The sequence below is a fragment of the Odocoileus virginianus genome, chromosome 2 (genome assembly GCF_023699985.2).
Source record: "Odocoileus virginianus isolate 20LAN1187 ecotype Illinois chromosome 2, Ovbor_1.2, whole genome shotgun sequence".
In the NCBI taxonomy this organism is placed as follows: Eukaryota; Metazoa; Chordata; class Mammalia; order Artiodactyla; family Cervidae; genus Odocoileus; species Odocoileus virginianus.
This window is the reverse complement of record NC_069675.1, coordinates 47,192,911-47,211,369: the sequence shown is the minus strand read 5'-3', so window position 1 is coordinate 47,211,369 and position 18,459 is coordinate 47,192,911. Positions and strand designations below refer to the sequence as shown.

The 18,459-nt window shown below is 52.8% G+C and overlaps 2 protein-coding genes and 1 long non-coding RNA gene across 3 annotated transcripts in view; 2 read left to right on the top strand and 1 right to left on the bottom strand.

Annotated features, from left to right (window-relative positions):
- Positions 1 to 18,459, bottom strand: part of CAPG (capping actin protein, gelsolin like) — a 120,299-nt gene that overhangs the window by 28,778 nt on the left and 73,062 nt on the right. The window lies entirely within an intron of this gene.
- LOC139039158 (uncharacterized) lies at positions 1,445 to 3,846 on the top strand. Its single transcript, XR_011492397.1, has 2 exons — positions 1,445 to 1,638; positions 3,570 to 3,846. It is a non-coding gene; the product is annotated as an uncharacterized lncRNA (long non-coding RNA).
- Positions 7,307 to 14,773, top strand: SH2D6 (SH2 domain containing 6). Its single transcript, XM_020889489.2, has 17 exons — positions 7,307 to 7,315; positions 7,591 to 7,616; positions 8,009 to 8,043; positions 8,733 to 8,803; positions 8,897 to 9,029; positions 9,606 to 9,715; positions 10,510 to 10,570; positions 11,014 to 11,036; positions 11,435 to 11,495; positions 11,872 to 11,950; positions 12,110 to 12,140; positions 12,274 to 12,298; positions 12,478 to 12,555; positions 12,729 to 12,784; positions 13,043 to 13,126; positions 13,275 to 13,433; positions 14,196 to 14,773. The coding sequence occupies exons 1-17, from the start codon at positions 7,307 to 7,309 to the stop codon at positions 14,310 to 14,312; spliced, it is 1,158 nt and encodes a 385-aa protein (XP_020745148.2). The 3' UTR covers positions 14,313 to 14,773.

Genomic DNA, 18,459 nt, shown 5'->3' with positions numbered 1-18,459 from the left:
GTACTGGAGTGGTTAGACGTTCCCTTCTCCAGAGGATCTTCCTGACCCAGGGATGGAACCCAGGTTTCCTGCATTGCAGGTGGATTCTTTACCATCTGACCCACCAGGAAAGCCTCCTTGCCCACACCTCATCCAGGCTTCCTGCTACTGGGACCCCTGCTGGGCTCTCCCACAGGTAGAATCTGGGCAGTGGGTTAATGCATCAAGTTTAAGGGCAGCTAAAGAAGCTCTGGCGATCTGCATGTTAAGGAGTTGAGGAGGGAGAAGGCTGGAGTCTGCGGGGAGGGACAGGGTGATTACAACATCTGTGAAGTTTGCCAGTTGCAGAGACGATAAGAGTGAATTAGGGGGAGGGATGGTAACATTTCTTGAAGTAGAACATACATATAAGAAAGTCCTTTTTTCTTTCTTTAAATATTTATTTATTTATTTGGCTGTGCTGCAGCTTAGATGTGGCATGTGGGATCTAGTTCCCTGACCAGGGATCAGACTTGGGCCCTTGCATTGGGAATGCAGAGTCTTAGCCACTGGACCACCAGGGAGGTCCCTCTTCCTTTCTTTCTTTTTTAAACTGCATTTAAGAGTGTCCGCTCTTCTCCCCATACCCCACCCTGCACTGTGCAGCACGTGGGATCTTAGTTCCCTGACCAGGGATGGAACCCATGCCCGCTGCAGTGGAAGCTCAGAGTCTTAATCACTGGACAGTCAGGGAGGTCCCTAGAGTGCCCTCCTTCTTTGCCACATTCTGTAAGGACAGTAAAGATCTAAATTTCTTCCAAATGAAATTTCCTAAAGTCAACAAGGTGCAGCTGGGGCCCCTGGGGCCCAGTCATGGTGGAACCACAGACAGAAGGTGAGCAAAAGTGCATCCATGGGGAAAAATGGAAAGGCTGGGGCTGGAGAGATAGGTGGGGCTGGAGAGGTAGGTAGGGCTGATCTTACAAGATAACAGAAAGCCTTTGTCTCCATTCAAGGGGTCAGAGGGTGGGGGAGGGTCGTGCAAGGGTTCCAGGCAGAGCTGGGTCATGACCGAATCTGTTGTGAGTTCCTGATCCAGAACAGGGAAATGCAGGGTGGGTGGTACAGAGACCTGGCTTTACCCTAGACACCAGAGAAGGCCAACCTCAGCTTTCAGCAGCAACCCTAACTACTGCTGAATCTATAGAAAGCTAGTGCTCTGCTCTCTAGAAAAATACCAACTGAACACCGGAGTTCTCTCTCTACCTTCAGCGAGATGGAGGGAGGGCTCCTCACAAAGCTCTGAAGCTGCAGCCATAAATGAAGGTGTGTCAGGGAGGGATAGGGGCCAGAGACTGCTCTTAGGAGGCTGGTCTGTGTGTCCTCAGTCAGCCTCCATCACATGTCACAGCTGCCACCAGAGGAAGCTGAGTCAGCAAGCCTGAGAGGGTGGCAGCCAGGAGTGGAGTGAGGGGGTAGGGGAGGACTTCTGCCAGCTTGTGCTAAGCCAGCCCCCACACTGCCCTCCTCTCTTCAGTCCAGGAAGACTCCTCTCCCTCCTGCCAACCACCTTCCTTCAAGATTGCCTCCAGCCAACTTTAACCCAACTGCAGACAGTTCGCTTGGCCTAACACCTCTTCCTACTTGCTTCTTGGGCTTCTAACTAGACCATCCGCTCAGGTAAAAATATCCTTAGGAATCCTTAAGACTCATTCATTCTCCCTTACCCCTCAGAGGTCCTGCTTTCGCGTAACTCCCTCAGTCAGTCACTCTGTCGTGTCCAGCTCTTTGCGACCCCGTGGACTTGCAAGAAGCCTGCCAAGCAAGAATACTGGGGTGGGTTGCCAGTCCCTTCTCTAGGGGATCTTCCTGACCAGGGATTGAACCCGTTTCTCTTACATTGCAGGCAGGTTCTTTACCACTGAGCCACCGGGGAAGCCCAATGTGTGTTTCATGTGCTTCATCTTATTCAGCAGAAGCGCCTACACCACAAGGAATGCCCTGTTCTCATTCCCATTGACACAGAGGACAGCTGTAGCCTAGCGAGATGGAACGTCTCCTGGGGTCTGTCCTCTCTATCACTGGGAGGGACCTCTGGAGGGCGGGCTCTGTGTCACGTTTCTTCTTTGCTGGTGACCCCCGTGTTCCCAATGAGCTAAAGGCTGTCTGTGATTCTACAGATGTCCTAGGAGTTGCATCTTCTCAGAATGAGAAGCATTTCTTTACAGCAGTGTTTCTCAAACTTGAATGATTATAAGCATCATCTAGGATGTTTATTTAAAATAATATAGATTCCCACTTCCCTCCTAGAACATCTGATTCTTAAGATCTCAGGGAAGGTCTGGGAACCTAAGACTTTAATAAGCCTTCCAGTGATTCTTGTGATCATACAAATGGGGGGAACACTGCTCTCCAGAGCTGTTTGTTTTCTTAGGGTGGGTTTAGCTTATGTTGTGCCTGAGGATGTTGGCCTCTTATCATTGGAGATCAGCAGCTGAGATCTGGAATATGCAGAGAATCACTGGGAGCTGTGGGAGGACCATAAAATTGACACTCAGATGCTGCCAGACAGTGGGGCACTGGAACCTTTAAAATGTGAGTTTCCAGCAATTCCATTTCTAGGAATTCATCCCAAAGGAATAGCTATAGCTATGTGCACAAGATAGTGCTGTGCCAAAGATGGAGAAAGAGGCTGTCCAAATCTGACTGTGCCATCAGCAGGAAGCTGGTGCTACAGGCCTGGCTGCAGTGACACAAGGCCATGAGACACCCTCTGTCCATCCCCTGCTCCCTGATCTGCCAAGCCAGTGGCCCCACCCAGAAGGCATGCATTCCATCCTCCTTCCCTCACCCAGGCCCTGGCATTTGCCTATGCAAAACCCCGAACAGGAGAGGAGGTGGCTGAGGCCAGGGCTGTCTGGACTGGGAAGACCACTCAGTTTGAGGTTTGCATCAGGATAGTGTCTAGAGAATCCTGTTGAGTCTGACAGGAGGTCCCTTTGGGGTGGGGGGGATGTTGCCCCCTGCCTGATGGTCCAAATGTAGAACAAAGGTCAGCTGGGGAGGGGTGGTCAGGAGGAAACCCCTATCCCAGACTCCAAGCCTGGATTCTTTCTTGATTTTCTTTTTAGCTTTTCCTACAACACCAAATGGGCACCTCTCAAACCACCCCAATGACTTTCCACAACTTCTTTTTTCTTGAAGTATAGTTGATTTACAATGTCATTAGTTTCATATATATATATATTATATATATACTGTATATATATATACACACATGTATACATGTATATATTTATATAACCAAATCACTCTGCTATACATATGTATGTATATATACATATGTGTACATACACATATACACATATACATACATATGTATGTATACATATATACATGTAAATATGTGTGTGTATATATATATATATATATATATATATATATATATACATATTCTATTTTTTGGATCCTTTTCCATGACAGTTTGTTACAAGATATTGAATATAACTCCCTATGCTATGCAGTAAATCCTTGTTGTTTATCTATTTTATATGTAGTAGTGTATATCTGTTAATTCCCTACTCCCAATTTATCCCTCCCTCCTTCTTTAGGGTTTCCCAGGTGGCTCAGCAGTGAAGAATCTGCCTGTCAAGCAGGAGATGCAGATGAAATTCCTAGGTCAGGAAGATCCTCTGAAGAAGGAAATGGCAACCCACTCCAGTATTCTTGCTGGGAAATCCCATAGACAGAGGAGCCTGGTGGGCTACAGTCCATGGGGTCACAGAGTCAGAAGCGACTAAGCATGCATACGCCTTCCCGTTTGATAACCATATGTCTGTTTTCTATGTTGGTGCGTCTGTTTCTGTTTGGTAAAAAAGTTTATTTGTACTATTTTTTAAATCTTTATTTATTTATTAATTTGTTGTTGTTGTTGTTGTTTGGCCACACCACGGCTTACAGGATCTGTTCCCTAACCAGGAATTGAACCCAGGCCACAGCAGTGAAAGCCAGGAATCCTAATCTCCAGGGCACAAGGGAATTCTCAATTTGTACTATATTTTAGGTTCCATATATAAGCAATATCACACAATATGTATCTTTTACTATCTGACTTACTTCATTTAGTATAATAATCTCTGGGTCCATCCCTGTTGCTATAAATGGCATTATTTCACCCTTTTCTTTCTTTCTTTGACTGTGTGGGGTCTTAGTTGCAGCATGTGGGATATTAGTTCCCTGACTAGGGATCGAACCTGGGTCCTCTGCATTGGGAGCACGGAATCTTAGCCCCTGGACCACCTGGGAAGTTCCTTATTTCACCTTTTCCTATTGCTGAGTTCATAGCTTTTTAAGTGTCCTTTTGCTTGCAGGTCCCAAGAATTATCTAGTCTTCCTGTCTATTGTCTGTGGCCAGCTCCAGCCCTGGGCTCTCTCCCCAGTGTGCCCAGCCTCCACAGATACAAGCACATGGACTTCATTGTTCCTTTGAGCCAACAGCTAGGACGTCACCAAAATAAAAAGCACAGGAAAGTTACAGTGCCCTAGAAAGTTCCTCACCTGTGTCCCCTCATTTCCTGTCTAAACAGAGCCCAACACAAGGTCTGGCCTGGACTTTTGTCCGTCTTGGAAGTTAGAGTTCCAAAGTTCACTCAGGTAACAGAGCACCAGGGCTTCCCAGGTGGCTCAGAGGCAAAGAATCCCCCTGCCAATGTAGGAGATGTGGGTTCGATCCCTGGGTCAAGAATATCCCTTGGAGAAGGGAATGGCAACCTACTCCAGTATTCTTGCCTGGGAAATCCCATGGACAGAGGAGCCTGGCGGGCTACAGTCCATGGAGTCGCAAAAGAGTCAGACCTAACTTAACAACTAAACAACAGAGCACTAGGATGTTATGGGCATCTGAAGGAAACATGTGACTACTGACGTTTCTAATTCTATCACAGGAAAGGAGGATCAAGGCGGTACAGGATCCTCAGTGGCTAGTGCATAGGCTCTGGTGTGTGCAAAGCTTCCATCGAATCCCACCTCCAACACTTACCAATTGTATGACCTTGGGAAGGTCACTTCATTTCTGAGTCTCAGTGCTCTGGACTGAATTGTGTCTCCCTCCAAATTCATATGTCAAAGGTTTAACCCCACATGTGATTGTATTTGGAGACTGGGCCCTTAGTGAGGTAATTAAGGGCAAATGAGAAAATTTTTAAAAAAAAAGGGTAAATGAGATCATAAGAATGGGGCCCTGGTTCAATAGGGCTGGTGTCCTTACTAGAAGAAATCAGAAATTTCTCTGTAGGGACTCCCCTGGTGGTCCAGTGGTTAGGACTTTGCCTTCCAATGCAGGGGGTGCAGGTTCGATCCCTGGTCGGGGAGCTAAGATCCCACATGCCTTGCCACCAAAAAACAAAAAACAGAAACCATATAGTCAAAGCTATGATTTTTCCTGTAGTCATGTACGGATGTAAGAGTTGGTCCATAAAGAAGGCCGAGGGCCTAAGAATTGATGCTTTCTAACTGTGGTGCTGGAGAAAACTCTTGTGAGTTCCTTGGACTGCAGGGAAATCAAAACCAGTCAATTCTAAAGGAAATCAGTCCCGAATATTCATTGGAAGGACTGATACTGAGACTGAAGCTCCAATACTTTGGCCACTGGATGCAAAGAGCCGACTCATTGGAAAAGACCCTGATGCTGGGAAAGATTGAAGATAAAAGAAGGGGGTAGTAAGGATGAGATGGTTACATAGCGTCACTGACGCAATGGACATGAATCTGAGCAAACTCTGGGACATAGTGGAGAACAGAGGAGCCTGGTGTGCTACCGTCTACAAGGTTGCAAAGAGTCAGACATGATTTAGTGACTGAACAATGATAAAACAGAAACAATACTGTAACATATCAATAAAGACTTTTAAAATGTTCCACATTAAAAAAAGAAACCTCTCTCTCCAGAATTCTCTCTCTCCCTGCATGCACAGAAGAAAGGCCATGTGAGGACACAGCAAGAAGCTGACTGTCTGCAAGCCAGCAAGAGAGTTCTAGCCAGAAATCAACCCTGACGCCACCTTGACCTTGGTCTTCTAGCCTCCAAAACAGTGAGGAAATAAACTTCTGTTGTTTAAATCACTCAGCCTGGGGTACTCTCTGATGGCAGCCTGAGCTGACTAATACACTCCTTTTCCTCATCGGCAAAGCAGGGATACAGTTAGGAACCACATCACGAGGCTATTGTGAGAATCCAGTGAGGAAATGTGTGTGTAATGCTTACCTGTTCAGCTTGCTTGCAGCACCTTCAGCACCTGGAATGGTGCCTGGTATATAGTGGACATTCAATAACTACCTATTGAATGAATAACTACATCCATCAAGAAAGGAATCGGAGACTTCCCTGGCCATCAGTGGTTGAGAATTTGCCTGCCAATGTAGGGGACACAGGTTCAATCCCTGTTCCGGGAAGATCCCACATGCCACGGAGCAACTCAGCCAGTCTGCCACAACTATTTAGCCCACGCTCTAAAGCCCAAGCTCTGCAACAAGAGAAAGCACTGCAATGAGTAGCCCCCAATCCCCAAAACTAGAGAAAAGCACGCACAGCACAGAAGACCCAGTAAAGCCAAAAATAAATTAATAAATAAATCAAAAGAAAGCGGTCAAACTAAATACAACTATGTATTTCTGCGCGCTTCAGTGACTTTCATCTCCTTGATCATCAATCACCAGTCACCAGACAGCAGGCACAAAGGATTTAAGAAGAGTGTCTGCAGGGATCGTTTCCTGTTTTTTTTTTTTTAATTTTTATTTATTTATATATTTTTGGCTGTGCTGGGTCTTCGTTGCTGTGCAGGTTTTCTTTAGTTGAGGAGAGCTGGGGCTACTTTCTGGTTGCTGTGCACGGGCTTCTCATTGCAGTGGCTTCTCTTGTTGCAGAGCATGGGCCTGAGGGTGCTTGAGCTTCCTAGGCTTCCCACAGGCTCAATAGATGTGGCTTAGTTGTTCTGCTGCATGTGGGATCTTCCCGGATCAGGGATTGAACCATTGTCTCCTGCACTGGCAGGTAGATTCTTTACCACTGAGTCACCAGGGAAAGCCCATCTCCTGTTTTTAATTGGATCTAATGCCCTTCTTCTGTGAACTGGGAAAGGGTGTGGGCTGGCTGATCCTGAGTGGAGTTTCAAACTCTAGGAGGAGGGGAACATTGATCTGGAAACTGGGGGGCCCTTGGTCCAGTGTTGCGGGCCAGGGCTTTGAAGAGGGAGTTCTTCCTCCCGTTGAGGGGAGGGCGGGGCAGAGGGGCTAGAGATTCAGCTGTGAGAGGCATGAAAGGGAGGTGGGGGAAGCTAGGGCTGGGCGTGACATGGGTGAAGTTAGCCTGGGGTTGGAGGCCACAGCAGGTCCTCCTTCCTGGTGCTTGGGAGATGCAAATGATAGGAACAATAGGGCCCCTGTCCCCAGGCCATTTGTGGTAGAACCTGGGCTCTGGGGAGGCAGAGCTCCTTCACCCTAGCCATGGTGAGACTTGGTTCTGGGGTAGCCTCTGATATGCAGACCTGCCCGCCCTGGGGGCCCAGGACTCCGGACACTGAGAGTCATCCTAGATGTACTGATCACCCCTTTACTCCCCTCCCTGACCCTTTTCAGGAGAAGCTCAGCAGAAGAAAGGCCAGGTGAGTCCTCGGGCTCCTCTCTTTTCTCCACAGTCCTCTCGTTTCTACCTCACTGCACCTTTCCTGGGCACAGCCATCCTTAGAGTGGGGCTGATTCTGCCTGGTCCTTCCATGACCAGCGAGATCATTCATGTGCCTCCACTGCCCAGGGAACACAAGGGCTCCCCTGCTGCCAGCTTCCCTGGAGCAGCAATTCCTCAAGCAGTGCACCCAGGGGTATAAGCTCTGCCCCCAGACTCTTCCTCCCACTTCACTCGTCCCAGGCTGCTGTCGCACAACTCCAGGGGGCGCCATTCACACTGCCATGTCTGTGAATGTTCCTGGGATGTGTGAGGTCTGGCTGACACAAACTCAGGGCCCCTTGGGCAGAGCTGACTAGAGTCCAATTGCAGGTCGGGGCCACCGCTTCCACCTCCAAGATGTGCAAGTAAGTGATCACCCCCCCCGCCCCAGATGTGTAGTGTGTGCATGTGTGTGCACTCAGTTGTGTCTCACTCTTGGTGACTCCATGTACTGTAGCCTGGGATGTGCAGAGGTCCCTTCAGAGTCTCTCCTGGGGGTTCTGGATACCTCCTCCTGCCCATTATAGTTCAGCGCTTCTAAGTTACTGGGCCTAGCTCTTTCATCTGTCTGGTTCACAATTAGAGCTGCATGGGGTGGAGGACTGGCAGGCTTCCCAGGTGGCGCTAGTGGTAAAGAACCTGCCTGCCAATGCTGGAGTTGTAAGAGGCATGGATTTCATTCCTGGATTGGGAAGATCTCCTGGAGAGGAGGGCATGGCAGCCCACTCCAGTATTCTTGCCATGGACAGAAGAGCCTAGTGGGCTACAGTCCTTGGGGGTCACAAGGAGTCAGACATAACTGAAGTGACTTGGCACGCACGCACGCATGGGGTGGAGGACAGGCATCGGTGGAACAGGCCGTTAGAGCCCCTTATCTCCAAAATGCCTCACTGGTCCTACTGCAGTGTTGGAAAAGCCCATCATGAATGGTTCCTTTGAGGCCTCTGGAAAACTGCAGATAGTTTATTATATCTGGGAGAGAGAGCAAGTCTTTATGCTAGAGAGGGGCTGGGTGGGGAGGAGATGAGGCCAGTCTCACCAATCTCCTGTTCAGACTCCCAAGCTTGGAGAAAAGATGAACCCTGCCCATCTCCTCTGTCTGTCCCAGGGACCTGGAGACACAGGGTAAGTCCAGCTGCTGAGCCGGAGCTGGTGGGTGGGAGGAGGTAGCGGCTGCTGCCACTGCTCCTGTATCCCTTCTATCCTTCCTGTGCTCAGCATCCCTTCCTGGAAGCCCCACAGGAGGAGGAAGAGGAGGAGGATAAATATGAGCTGCCCCCCTGTGAGGCTCTGTTCCGCCACCTTGCCCCTGCCCAACTTTCTGGCACTGAGGAGGACTCTTTGTACTTGGGTGAGGGCTGGGAAGTTGAGGCAGAGAGGTAGGGATCAGGCAGAACGGGAGGGTCCCCACAAGGGGAGAAGGCCCAGGTTTTGCTTCGTCCCCTTCTGTTTGGCCTGGGGCAGTGAGGGGAGGTCTCAGCTGGCAGTCACTGAGGCCTCTTGGCTGGGCATAGAGGGATGGAGGAAGGGAGGGAGGAGGGGAGAGGAAGGATGAGTGGGAAGGGGTGACAAGCCTGGAGGGGCAGTGTAACCACGGCAACAGCGGGAAAGCAGGAGGCCTGCCAGGGTCCCTGGGGCCTGGCGACCCCCCTCCGAGATCCCTGTACAACTTGGAGCCAGGGTAGGGATGCCAGGAGAGTCCCAGTCGCTGCTGGCATCCCACCCCCACAGCGCCCAGCTCGGTCAGGTGGGGGAAGGGAAGCTGGCCGCCTCCAGTTGCCATGGTGACGGGCAGTCGGGAAGCCAGAGAGCAAGGGAGGGGAGGGAGGGAGGGAGGAAGGAATAGAGACTGGGTGAGGGGGCCAGAGGAAAACAGGAACCTACGTGGGAGGAGCCCACGGAGTCACAATGTTGGAGTGTTTTCCAGATCACTCGGTTCCCCTGGGCCCTCCCACATCACCACTGCCACCACCACAGCCCCAGCCGGAGATGGTACACAGCCTCCCTGCCCGCCCCACCCCAGCATACCATTTTCCAGTGAGTAAATCTAAGAGGCAGCCCATATGCAAGATTCCCCCACATCTGCATTCAAGAGGCCCCTGAAAAATTAGCTGCATCAGAAGCCAGGGCCCTGTTGAGAGTGGCTCCTCCCACCTGCCTGGTCTGGTCCTTGCACCCTCCCCAGCAGCATCACCTAAGACAGCCTTCTCTCCTGGGCTGGGAGTGGGGAGTAGTGGTGGGTGGATGCGCTGAAGCTCTGCTACCTCTCGAAGCTGAGGGCTCCTCAGGACCCCCCACCCCCACCCCCGCCTGTGGAGTGAAGAAAGCCCTCGCTCAGCTGCCAGTCACTGCCAGCTGTCATCCCTCCATGATCCCGGGTGTGGGCTTTGAGAGCTGCCACTTTCATCCTATGTTGTATGGGAATAAAAAGAGGTTCACAACAAAGAAAGCCACAGAAGAGAGGCAAAGAGGAGAGCCACCTCCTTTGCACATTAACGCTTGTGTTGTAGTTTTTTGGGGCAGGAGCTTTCCTGGTAGCTCCATAGGGAAAGAATCTGCCTGTCAATGCAGGAGGCCTGGCTTCAGTTCCTGGGTTGGGAAGATCCCCTGAAGGAGGGCATGGCAACCCACTCCAGTATTTTTGCTTGGAGAAATCCATGGACAGAGAAGCCTGGTGGGCCAGTCCACGGGGTCAGAAGAGTTGGGTATTTTTTTTTTAAGCTGCACAGATATACACAGTCCTTCTGCAGCCCACCCTGCTAGTCTTGCCCTGCTGATGCTGCTGCTCCCTGAACCCCATTCTCTCTCACACCACCACACTGTGCCCACAGCCCAAAGCAGCGCTGAGCCCACTGGAGGCCCTGAAGCAGAGCTGGCCCTTTGGAAGGCGAGGTAATAGAGATGGCCAGTCTCGTTCCAAGGCCCACCCATTCCCTGCCCTGAGAAGGGGAATCCTGGCTTCCATGAGGTTAGGGGGAAGAGTGGAGCTGGCCTCACGCTTTGCCCAGTCATTGCATCCCCCTAGTTGTTCGTCATTTTTACCTGCTGATCCCCCTAGGGCAGGCAGTTTGGGAGGAGGCTGAGGCCCTCACTCAGAGTCCCTGACTCCTCAGCCCCTTGGGCACCTTCTGAGGTCTCTGGGTCACGTGAGGGGCACCCTGGGGTATGAAGTAAGGCGATTAGGGGTGAAGAGGGCTTTCTCCTGGGACTTCAAAGCTGGCTTTGAGGATCCCCTCCGAGAAGCTCCAAGGAAGCTCTGCTCTTCCAGCCTAAGTTTCACTGAATTCCTTTCTCCTTGCTGCTCCTGACTGGTGGATCTCTCCTTTTCCTACCAGAACTGGGTGAACCGGCCCGAGCGGTGAGTGGCCCCTCACTCTAGGGCTGTGGTTAGGAAGTTGTTGGTGGTCGTGGGGTGGGGTGGGAGGGCCAGGAAACATCCCTAAAACCAGGGGAAAAGGCCTGGAGCAGGACCCTTCCCCTTTGGCCAGAGGCTCTGGCAGGGCATCAGCCAGTGTCCTGGGGAGGTGTCTGCCCAGAGCTCATCCTGGACTCTCAGGCTCTCTGAGCCCAGGATGGGAAGGAGGTGCTCATGGGTGCCCTCTTCCGGGCAAAGGAGCACTTTTAGTCATTCGGATTCCACTTAGGATGGGGGATGGGGGGGGGGGTGAGGCACCAATAGCTCCCCCAAGTGATGGCTTTGTCCTCCTTACCACTCACTGCTCAAACCCTGGGTACCATACTCCCTCCCTATCTTAGGTGCCAGGCCCTGCGAAGGAGCCCGATGAGGACATCTATGTGGAGTGTGAGCGCAGTCCAGGTGAAGCCCTCCCTCCACCCTGGCCCGCCCTGCCCTGAGACCCTCGGCTGCCCGCCAGCAGCACAGCACAGTCTTCTGGCTCCATTGTCTGCCCCATCCTCTCTCAGTACCCCAGCAACACATATCTGCCTTCAGACACACACACGCACAGATGCCTCTGGTCTAGAGTGACCCACACTGTACCTGCCAAGGAGGGGACCCCCTTAGAGCAGGGGCTGTGGGGGCTTCCCAGTTGTGGCCAGGACAGTGTGCTGCCTGGTTGGACAGACTCCCCAAAGGTCAGGCTGCAGAGAAGCAGAGAAGACTCTGCAGCTGCCCTCCAGCCCCGCCCAGCCTCCCAGAGTTCCCTGCTTGATGCTCAGCCCTGCTGTTTTAGCCCCAGCCTTTACTCACACTCTGAGTTCCCCAGTCCTGACAGCCCCAGTCCTCCTACCAAGGATATCCGTGGGGACCAGGTGAGTGCCCCAAGTTTGTATGTGTGTGAGAGGGGGGGGAGTGGAATGGCCAACCCAGGCTTCCCCAGCCTTGACCCTGAGATCTCTGGGGTCACTGAACGTCTTCTTTTGAAGGCGGTAAAGGCCCTGAGCCCTTGTTTCCCAATTTGCTCCCCACAGGCCCACCAAAACCCCCCAAGAAGCTCAGAATGTAAGAGGCTGGGGTTGGGGTGGAGTTGGGGCGGGGGGGCGTGGAGGTGAGCTGGGAGTGAGGGGGAGAGGGAGGCTCAGAGTGGGACTTCCCACCCAAAGGAGCAGTCCTGACTCAACATTCTGTGTCCTAGGGAGCATCAAAGGCCACCTCTGAAGGTGAGTACAGGCGTTGCCAGCATGGACCCAGACACTCACGTCGGGCCCTCCCTAGCCACAGCCCTGCAGGCCACAGACTGCCTCCCAGCCCCCCTGCACCCTGCTTGGTTGAGGGGGTCCCTGCAGCTCTGACTCCAGCTGAGAGCAGGTCTGAGAGGACCCCCCTGGGCATTTTTCAGGGTCTGTACCGAATCAGGAAGCTCCCAGCCCGTATCGTAACATCACTCCTCACTTGGAGGTCACGCGTGGCCCAGCCGGTGGGTCCTACCGGGAGCCCTAGGAGGGGAGGGGTGAAGCACTGGCTGTCCCACTTTGGCCTTCAAGCCTTTGCGCACCTCCTGGGACCTCCCCCACCCTCGCAGCTGGGCCCAAAGCCTCCCTGGTCTAATCCCTGGCCAGCCCCAGGGCTATAATCTGCTTCTTCCGGCAGAAAGAAGAACCTCTCTTTCTTCTATAGCTGCCGCCCAGAGCACCTCAACTGCCCAGGTGAGGAGGGGCTGCGAGTGAGCTGTGGGGCAGAGGGGAGGACCTCAGGAGCAGAGCCCAGGTCCACACCCAGCAGCCCTCTTGGGCTGGATGTGTGTGCGCGGCTCTAGACAGGACATATTTTGTTGAGCTTTCGTGGACTCAGCCTGGGGAAGACCGACAGGAACACAAATAACTGCACGCCGCCAGGGTGTTCTCTGCTCCCCATCCCCAATCTGGTGCCCTGGCATATCACTGATCTGCTGGGTGTGTGTACAGGAAGGCAATCTGCTGGGTCAGCCTTGGTACTCAGGGAACTGTGACCGCCATGCTGCTGAGAGCGCCCTGCTCCGACGCCAGAAGGTGGGCCACCCACTGCAGACCCCCGAGGCCTTCTCAGAAACCCCTTCTGCTCAGGGGCTGTGGCTGGCAGGTGGGAGCAGCTGGGCAGGGATTGGAGTCGGGGCTGCAGCTGGAAAGGTGAGGCTGATGGGTGGGTGCTCCTCCCCAGGATGGAGCCTACACCGTGCGCCCCAGCTCAGGCCCTCGTGGCACCCAGCCCTTCACCCTGGCAGTACTTCTCCATGGCCGAGTCTTCAACATTCCCATCAGGCGGCTGGCTGACGGGCGCCACTATGCCCTGGGCCGGGAGGGCAGGAACCACGAAGAGGTGGGTGCTGAAGTGGTGAAGCTCATTAGAGCAGCCCCTGGGCCCAGCCAGGAGCATTTCCCTGGGGAAAACCCCACATTTTGTCTGGAGTGGGTGATCAATCAGTTCAGTTCAGTCGCTCAGTTGTGTCTGACTCTTTGCAAACCTATGGACTGCAGCATGCCTGGCTTTCCTGTCTATCACCAACTCCCTGAGCTTGCTCAGACTCATGTCCATCGAGTTGGTGATGCCATCCAACCATCTCATCCTCTCCAAGGGTGATCAATATCCTTGGCCATAAGTCTGAACTCTTTCCCAAATCCTGCACTTTGAGAAGAGGCCCACTCTACTCTGGAGGAGATGCCCCCTCCTGCAAGGCCCAGCCTGCCCAGGGCTCTCAGGTCAGGGCATTTGTACCTGTATGAACCCAGCTGGGAAGAGGGCAGGGATCAGGTAGTCCAGATTCTTGTCTGCACCAAGAACTCAACTTTGCACCCAGCATCTGCTAGGGTGCGAACCAGAGACAGTCACTCCTCAGGTCCCCATACCTGAGTTCCCGGGCAGAGGCCCCAGAGTTGTTTGGGGAAATGCTCACTGGTGCCATCACAGGGAAGGCCTGGAATGGGGCAGCAGGATACAGTGGAGCTTCATGGGGCAAACAGGAAGGAAAATATGTAGAAAAATGTCCAAAAGCACCCTTGCCAGAGCCCCCCAGCTCCCTCAGGAAGTTTCTCCTGGCACAGGACTCAGGGGCCTCACTGATGCCCTCCTCTCCCTGTCCAGCTCTTCTCCTCCGTGGCCGCCATGGTCCAGCACTACACGCAGCATCCCTTACCGCTCCTGGACAGACAGAGTGGCAGCCGGCAGCTCACCTGCCTGCTCTTCCCCACCAAGCCCTGACGCCACAGCACATGTGCAGCCTCACCTCTGGCCCCATAGTTTGCCCCTTTGGGCTGTCTCCCTCGCCTCTTCCAGTTTTCCATACCCCCCCTCCAGACTCCCCATCCTTTGTCCCAGTCCCTCCAGGCCCCTGGGAAGGATGGCCCAGAGACAGAAAGTGTCCCCAAGTCCCCACTCCATCCTCACCCAAAGCCTGGCACTGCTACTCTACTCCCCCCTCCATTGGGAAGCAGGGGACAGGCAGGGCCCCTGTTCCCGGCCCCCAGGCATGGCCTCCCAAGCTGCTCTGAATGAAGCCCTTCTGGGGGAAACTGAACCTCACCGGAGAGTCTGGGCAGTCCTGCTTGAACACAAGGAGAATCCACCGGCATTTTATAAGAGGTTTAACAGGGAGTTGCCTCTGGGAGAGACTTGATGGCACTGCACATAGTTTTGCTTTCAATAAATATTTGTTGAATGAATTCTTGAATTCTGTTGAGCGAAGCAGAGACGGCCTCCTCCGTAAGGCGCCAGGGTTCTCAAGTGTCCCAGGGCACAGCCTGAGCCTGGGAGTACTAGAGCAGTGGTGGCCGGCCGAAGGGCCAGCCCCTTTTCTGCCCCCTGGCTGGGGTTTTGGCCCTTAGATGGTCTGTGGCGGCCGCCCTGGGTGGGCTGAGTTTTGTTTCTTTTTGTTTGCGGGAGTCAGGGATGGGGCAAGAGAAAGGCTCGGTGCTGCTCGGCCACCCCCATGAAATGACGAGAACAGAGCTCAGTACTTGTCCACCACACATTTACGGCCTAGCGTTCCATCGGGGAGGGATGCGCCCGATTTTGCGTGCCGGGTGTTGTCTGAGGTGGGGCAGACGGGCGGACCCCAGGAAACATCTGGGTATGGACCGCGCCAGGCCGCCATGGAAGGATCCACGCGTTGTTCAAACACAAGAGGCCATCGGAGCTGAGCTGCCCACAGGCACGCCCCCGGGAGGGAGGCTCCAGGGATGCAGGCTCTGAGATAAGCCGGCGGCCCGAGAGCGAAGAAGGGCGGCCCCGCGCGGGCTGGGCCGAGGGGCGGGCAAGTCCCCGGGCTCTGGCGCTGCGCCCGGAACACCCCGTGCCGGAAGCGCATGTGACCGTGACTCCGCAGAAGCCGCGAAACAAAAGGCGGCTCAGCGGTCTCCAGCGGCGCTCTGGCTGGCACGGAGGGCTCGGACCCCTGCTCCTAGCCATAGCCCGAGCTCTGCGCCCACTGACCCTGCGCACCCAGGCGGGGCGGGGACCCCCTGATCCCCAATCTCCCGTCCCCCCCGCCCCCCCGCCCCCCCAAGGCTGGGGCTCCGGGGCGGGAGCCAGGGGGAGGTGGTGAAGGAGGGCACGCGGGTGAAATGCAAACACGAGGCTGGGTGGCCGCTACGGGGGCCCAGGCTAGGCGTCCAGGAAAGTGTTGTTGCCTTCACCACAGTTGGCTCTGGCAAATTTCCCCTCCCACCCTTAATTCCTGTAACGGAGGTGAAGATAATCCTCCCTACCAGTTGCCCCATGGTTGGGAGGTTTGAGTGAGGTGAACCATGTGGAAGATAAGGACCGTGCAGGGCCTAATGGGCTGCACTCTGACCCTGCTTTCCCCTCAGAAACACGCGTGTGAATCCGGGTCAGTGAATTGCCACTTTCAGTGTTCACCAGGCACGGATGTAATTTCTGCCCAGGGCACCAGGAGGAGGAGCAGGATGGGCAGAGGGCGCAGGCTGAGGTAGGGGTGGGTGCTGCTGCGCATCCATGTGGGGAGGGGACTAGCAGCTGGGCTCTAGTAGAGCAGGGGGATAATAGTGAAACCTTTTACCACAGATGGGGACTTGAACTCACGTGGCTGGGACTCAAACCCAGTCAAAACCTTGCTTGGGACTTGAACCCAGACAAAACCCTGCTTGGGACTTGAACCCATATGGCTGGGACTCTAACCCAGCCAAAACCCACAGCACCTGGTTTTAGGACCTATGAAGCTCCGGTTCTTCATGTCACATGGCAGAAAGAATTCAGTGAGAGACAAAGTGACAGGTGAGAAATGAATTTATTCAGCTACAGAGAGAGGCACACTCCACAGAGTGTAGGCCATGGCAAAGGGGGGTGGGGTGCAGCAGCAAATGGGGTGCGGTTAGTTTGTATAAGTGGCCATCATTTCATATGTTAATGAGTGGGAGGATTATTCCAACTATTTTTGGGAAGGGGCAGAGATTTCTAGGATTTGGGCCACCGCCCACTCCTTAGTCTTGACAGTGCCTTGGAACTGTCATGGCACCTCTGGGTGTGTCATTTCACTTGCTGATTGAGGATTAAGGTCTAGTCTTGTCTGCCGTCTTGGTCCCATTTGATTCTAATCGGTTTATGTTATGTCCTTGGGCTATGTCACTCTTTCAAAAGCTGTGCCCTGCCCCTTTCCCTCCTGTTACAATAGGACTCCAAGTGAGCCTCCCTCTGCTCTGTTAGCTAGCCCTGGCTCCCTCCAGACTGTGGATGGGAGTGGCTGCTCCCTACACTTTACCCAGGCTGACTCAGGCAGGAACTCAGGGTAGGAGAGGGTGGGGACCCACCTTAGAGTGGGCCTCAGGATACTAATGGAATCTATTAGAACCCTGCAGTGGCCCCACCCTTCCCTCACCCCTCTCCCTGGACCAAACCAAGCAGTTACTGATGAGGACAATAGAGTCACAGACTCAGTGTCTGATGCACATTCCTGAGTTGTTTTACAGATATTATAACTGCCAACAGAGAGAAAAAAACCCTAACTGCATAATGAACAGACTGTAGCCATGACATAAGCGGCTCCGTCTTGAGCAGTACTGAATCCATGGCTAGCACAGGTCTAAGAACTGGCCTCACGAGAATGGGATTAACATACATCTCTCAAAATAACCTATATCTTTGTGGGCATCAAACTGACTGAAGTTTACTCTGACCATATATGTCAGCAGGCAACTAAAATTGTCAACAAAGACAGGCTACAGACCCATGTTAACATTTTCCACTCTGAGAATAAATATTGTGCCCATTGTCAGCATAAAGAAGTTACAGAAGATGGATCTTTGCCCCCTAGTCCCTAAGATATGAAATGATGTTTGGCAGTGGGGAATTGAAAGCTCTTTCACCCCTTTCCTGTTGGCCCACTTCTGTTCCTCTCTAACAGAACCCAATTATAAGAATGAGATCACTAAGCAATTGAAACTTACTCCTGACTTAGCTCTCCTGAACGCACTCCATACTTGCCAAGTCACTTCAGTCGTGTCCTGCCAGGCTTCTCTGTCCATGGGATTTCCCAGGCAAGAATATTGGAGTGAGTTTCCATTTCTTCCTCCAGGCACCGAACCTGTGCCTCTTAAGTCTACTGCATTGGCAGGTGGGTTCTTAACCACTAGCACACTACCTGGGAAGCCCAAGCCTTGTCTAAACTGTTGATTCTTTTCCTAAATGAAAAAAGTAAGAATGAAAAATTAAGAAGTTAAAAAATGAGTAGTTCTGTGGGGACCTCCATGGTGGTCCAGTGTTTAAGATTCCTCACTGGCAATGCAGGGGGTAAGGGTTCCATCCCTGGTCAGGGAACTACATCCTGCATGCTGCAACTAAGACCCATTGCAGCCAAATAAATGAAAAAACAAAATGAGTCGCTGTATACCCCTGATAACCCACTTAGTAATCCTGCAGGCAGATCATGCAGGCAAGATAGCATCTGAAGACAAAGTCACCAGTCTGTACACAATGGAGAATGATGGAGAACCCAACCTCCTGTCTAGATGATTCACTGAGATTCTTCCCACCAATTTTTCCCTTTAAAAATTGGTATGGCTGAGCAGAATCTTCACAGCTGGTGTCAGTACACAAGTCCACCTTCTCTCCAGATTGCCGGCTTCTCTGATTAAAGCAACTTTCCTTTCACTGACACTTGCCTCTCAAATTATTGGCTCCTGAGTGGTGAGCAGCTGAACCTGAGTTCGGCAACACATACAGACTCCTGCATCCCTCACCAGATATGCAGGTTTGACTTCTCAGGAGGAGTCCTCCACCCTAGTGCCTGGTTTTGTTGTTGTTGTTGTTTTTCACCAAGTCCTGAATTTACCTAGCTCTGAAGGCACTTGGCCTGTGGGAGGAGAGTAGAGGCCACAGAAAAGAGCTCAGCAGT

Coding starts and splice junctions, on each gene's coding strand:
- SH2D6 (XM_020889489.2), top strand. Junction 11,496..11,871: donor GGAGTGTGAGCGCAGTCCAG/GTGAAGCCCTCC, acceptor CTGCTGTTTTAG/CCCCAGCCTTTACTCACACT. Junction 11,951..12,109: donor AGGATATCCGTGGGGACCAG/GTGAGTGCCCCA, acceptor TGCTCCCCACAG/GCCCACCAAAACCCCCCAAG.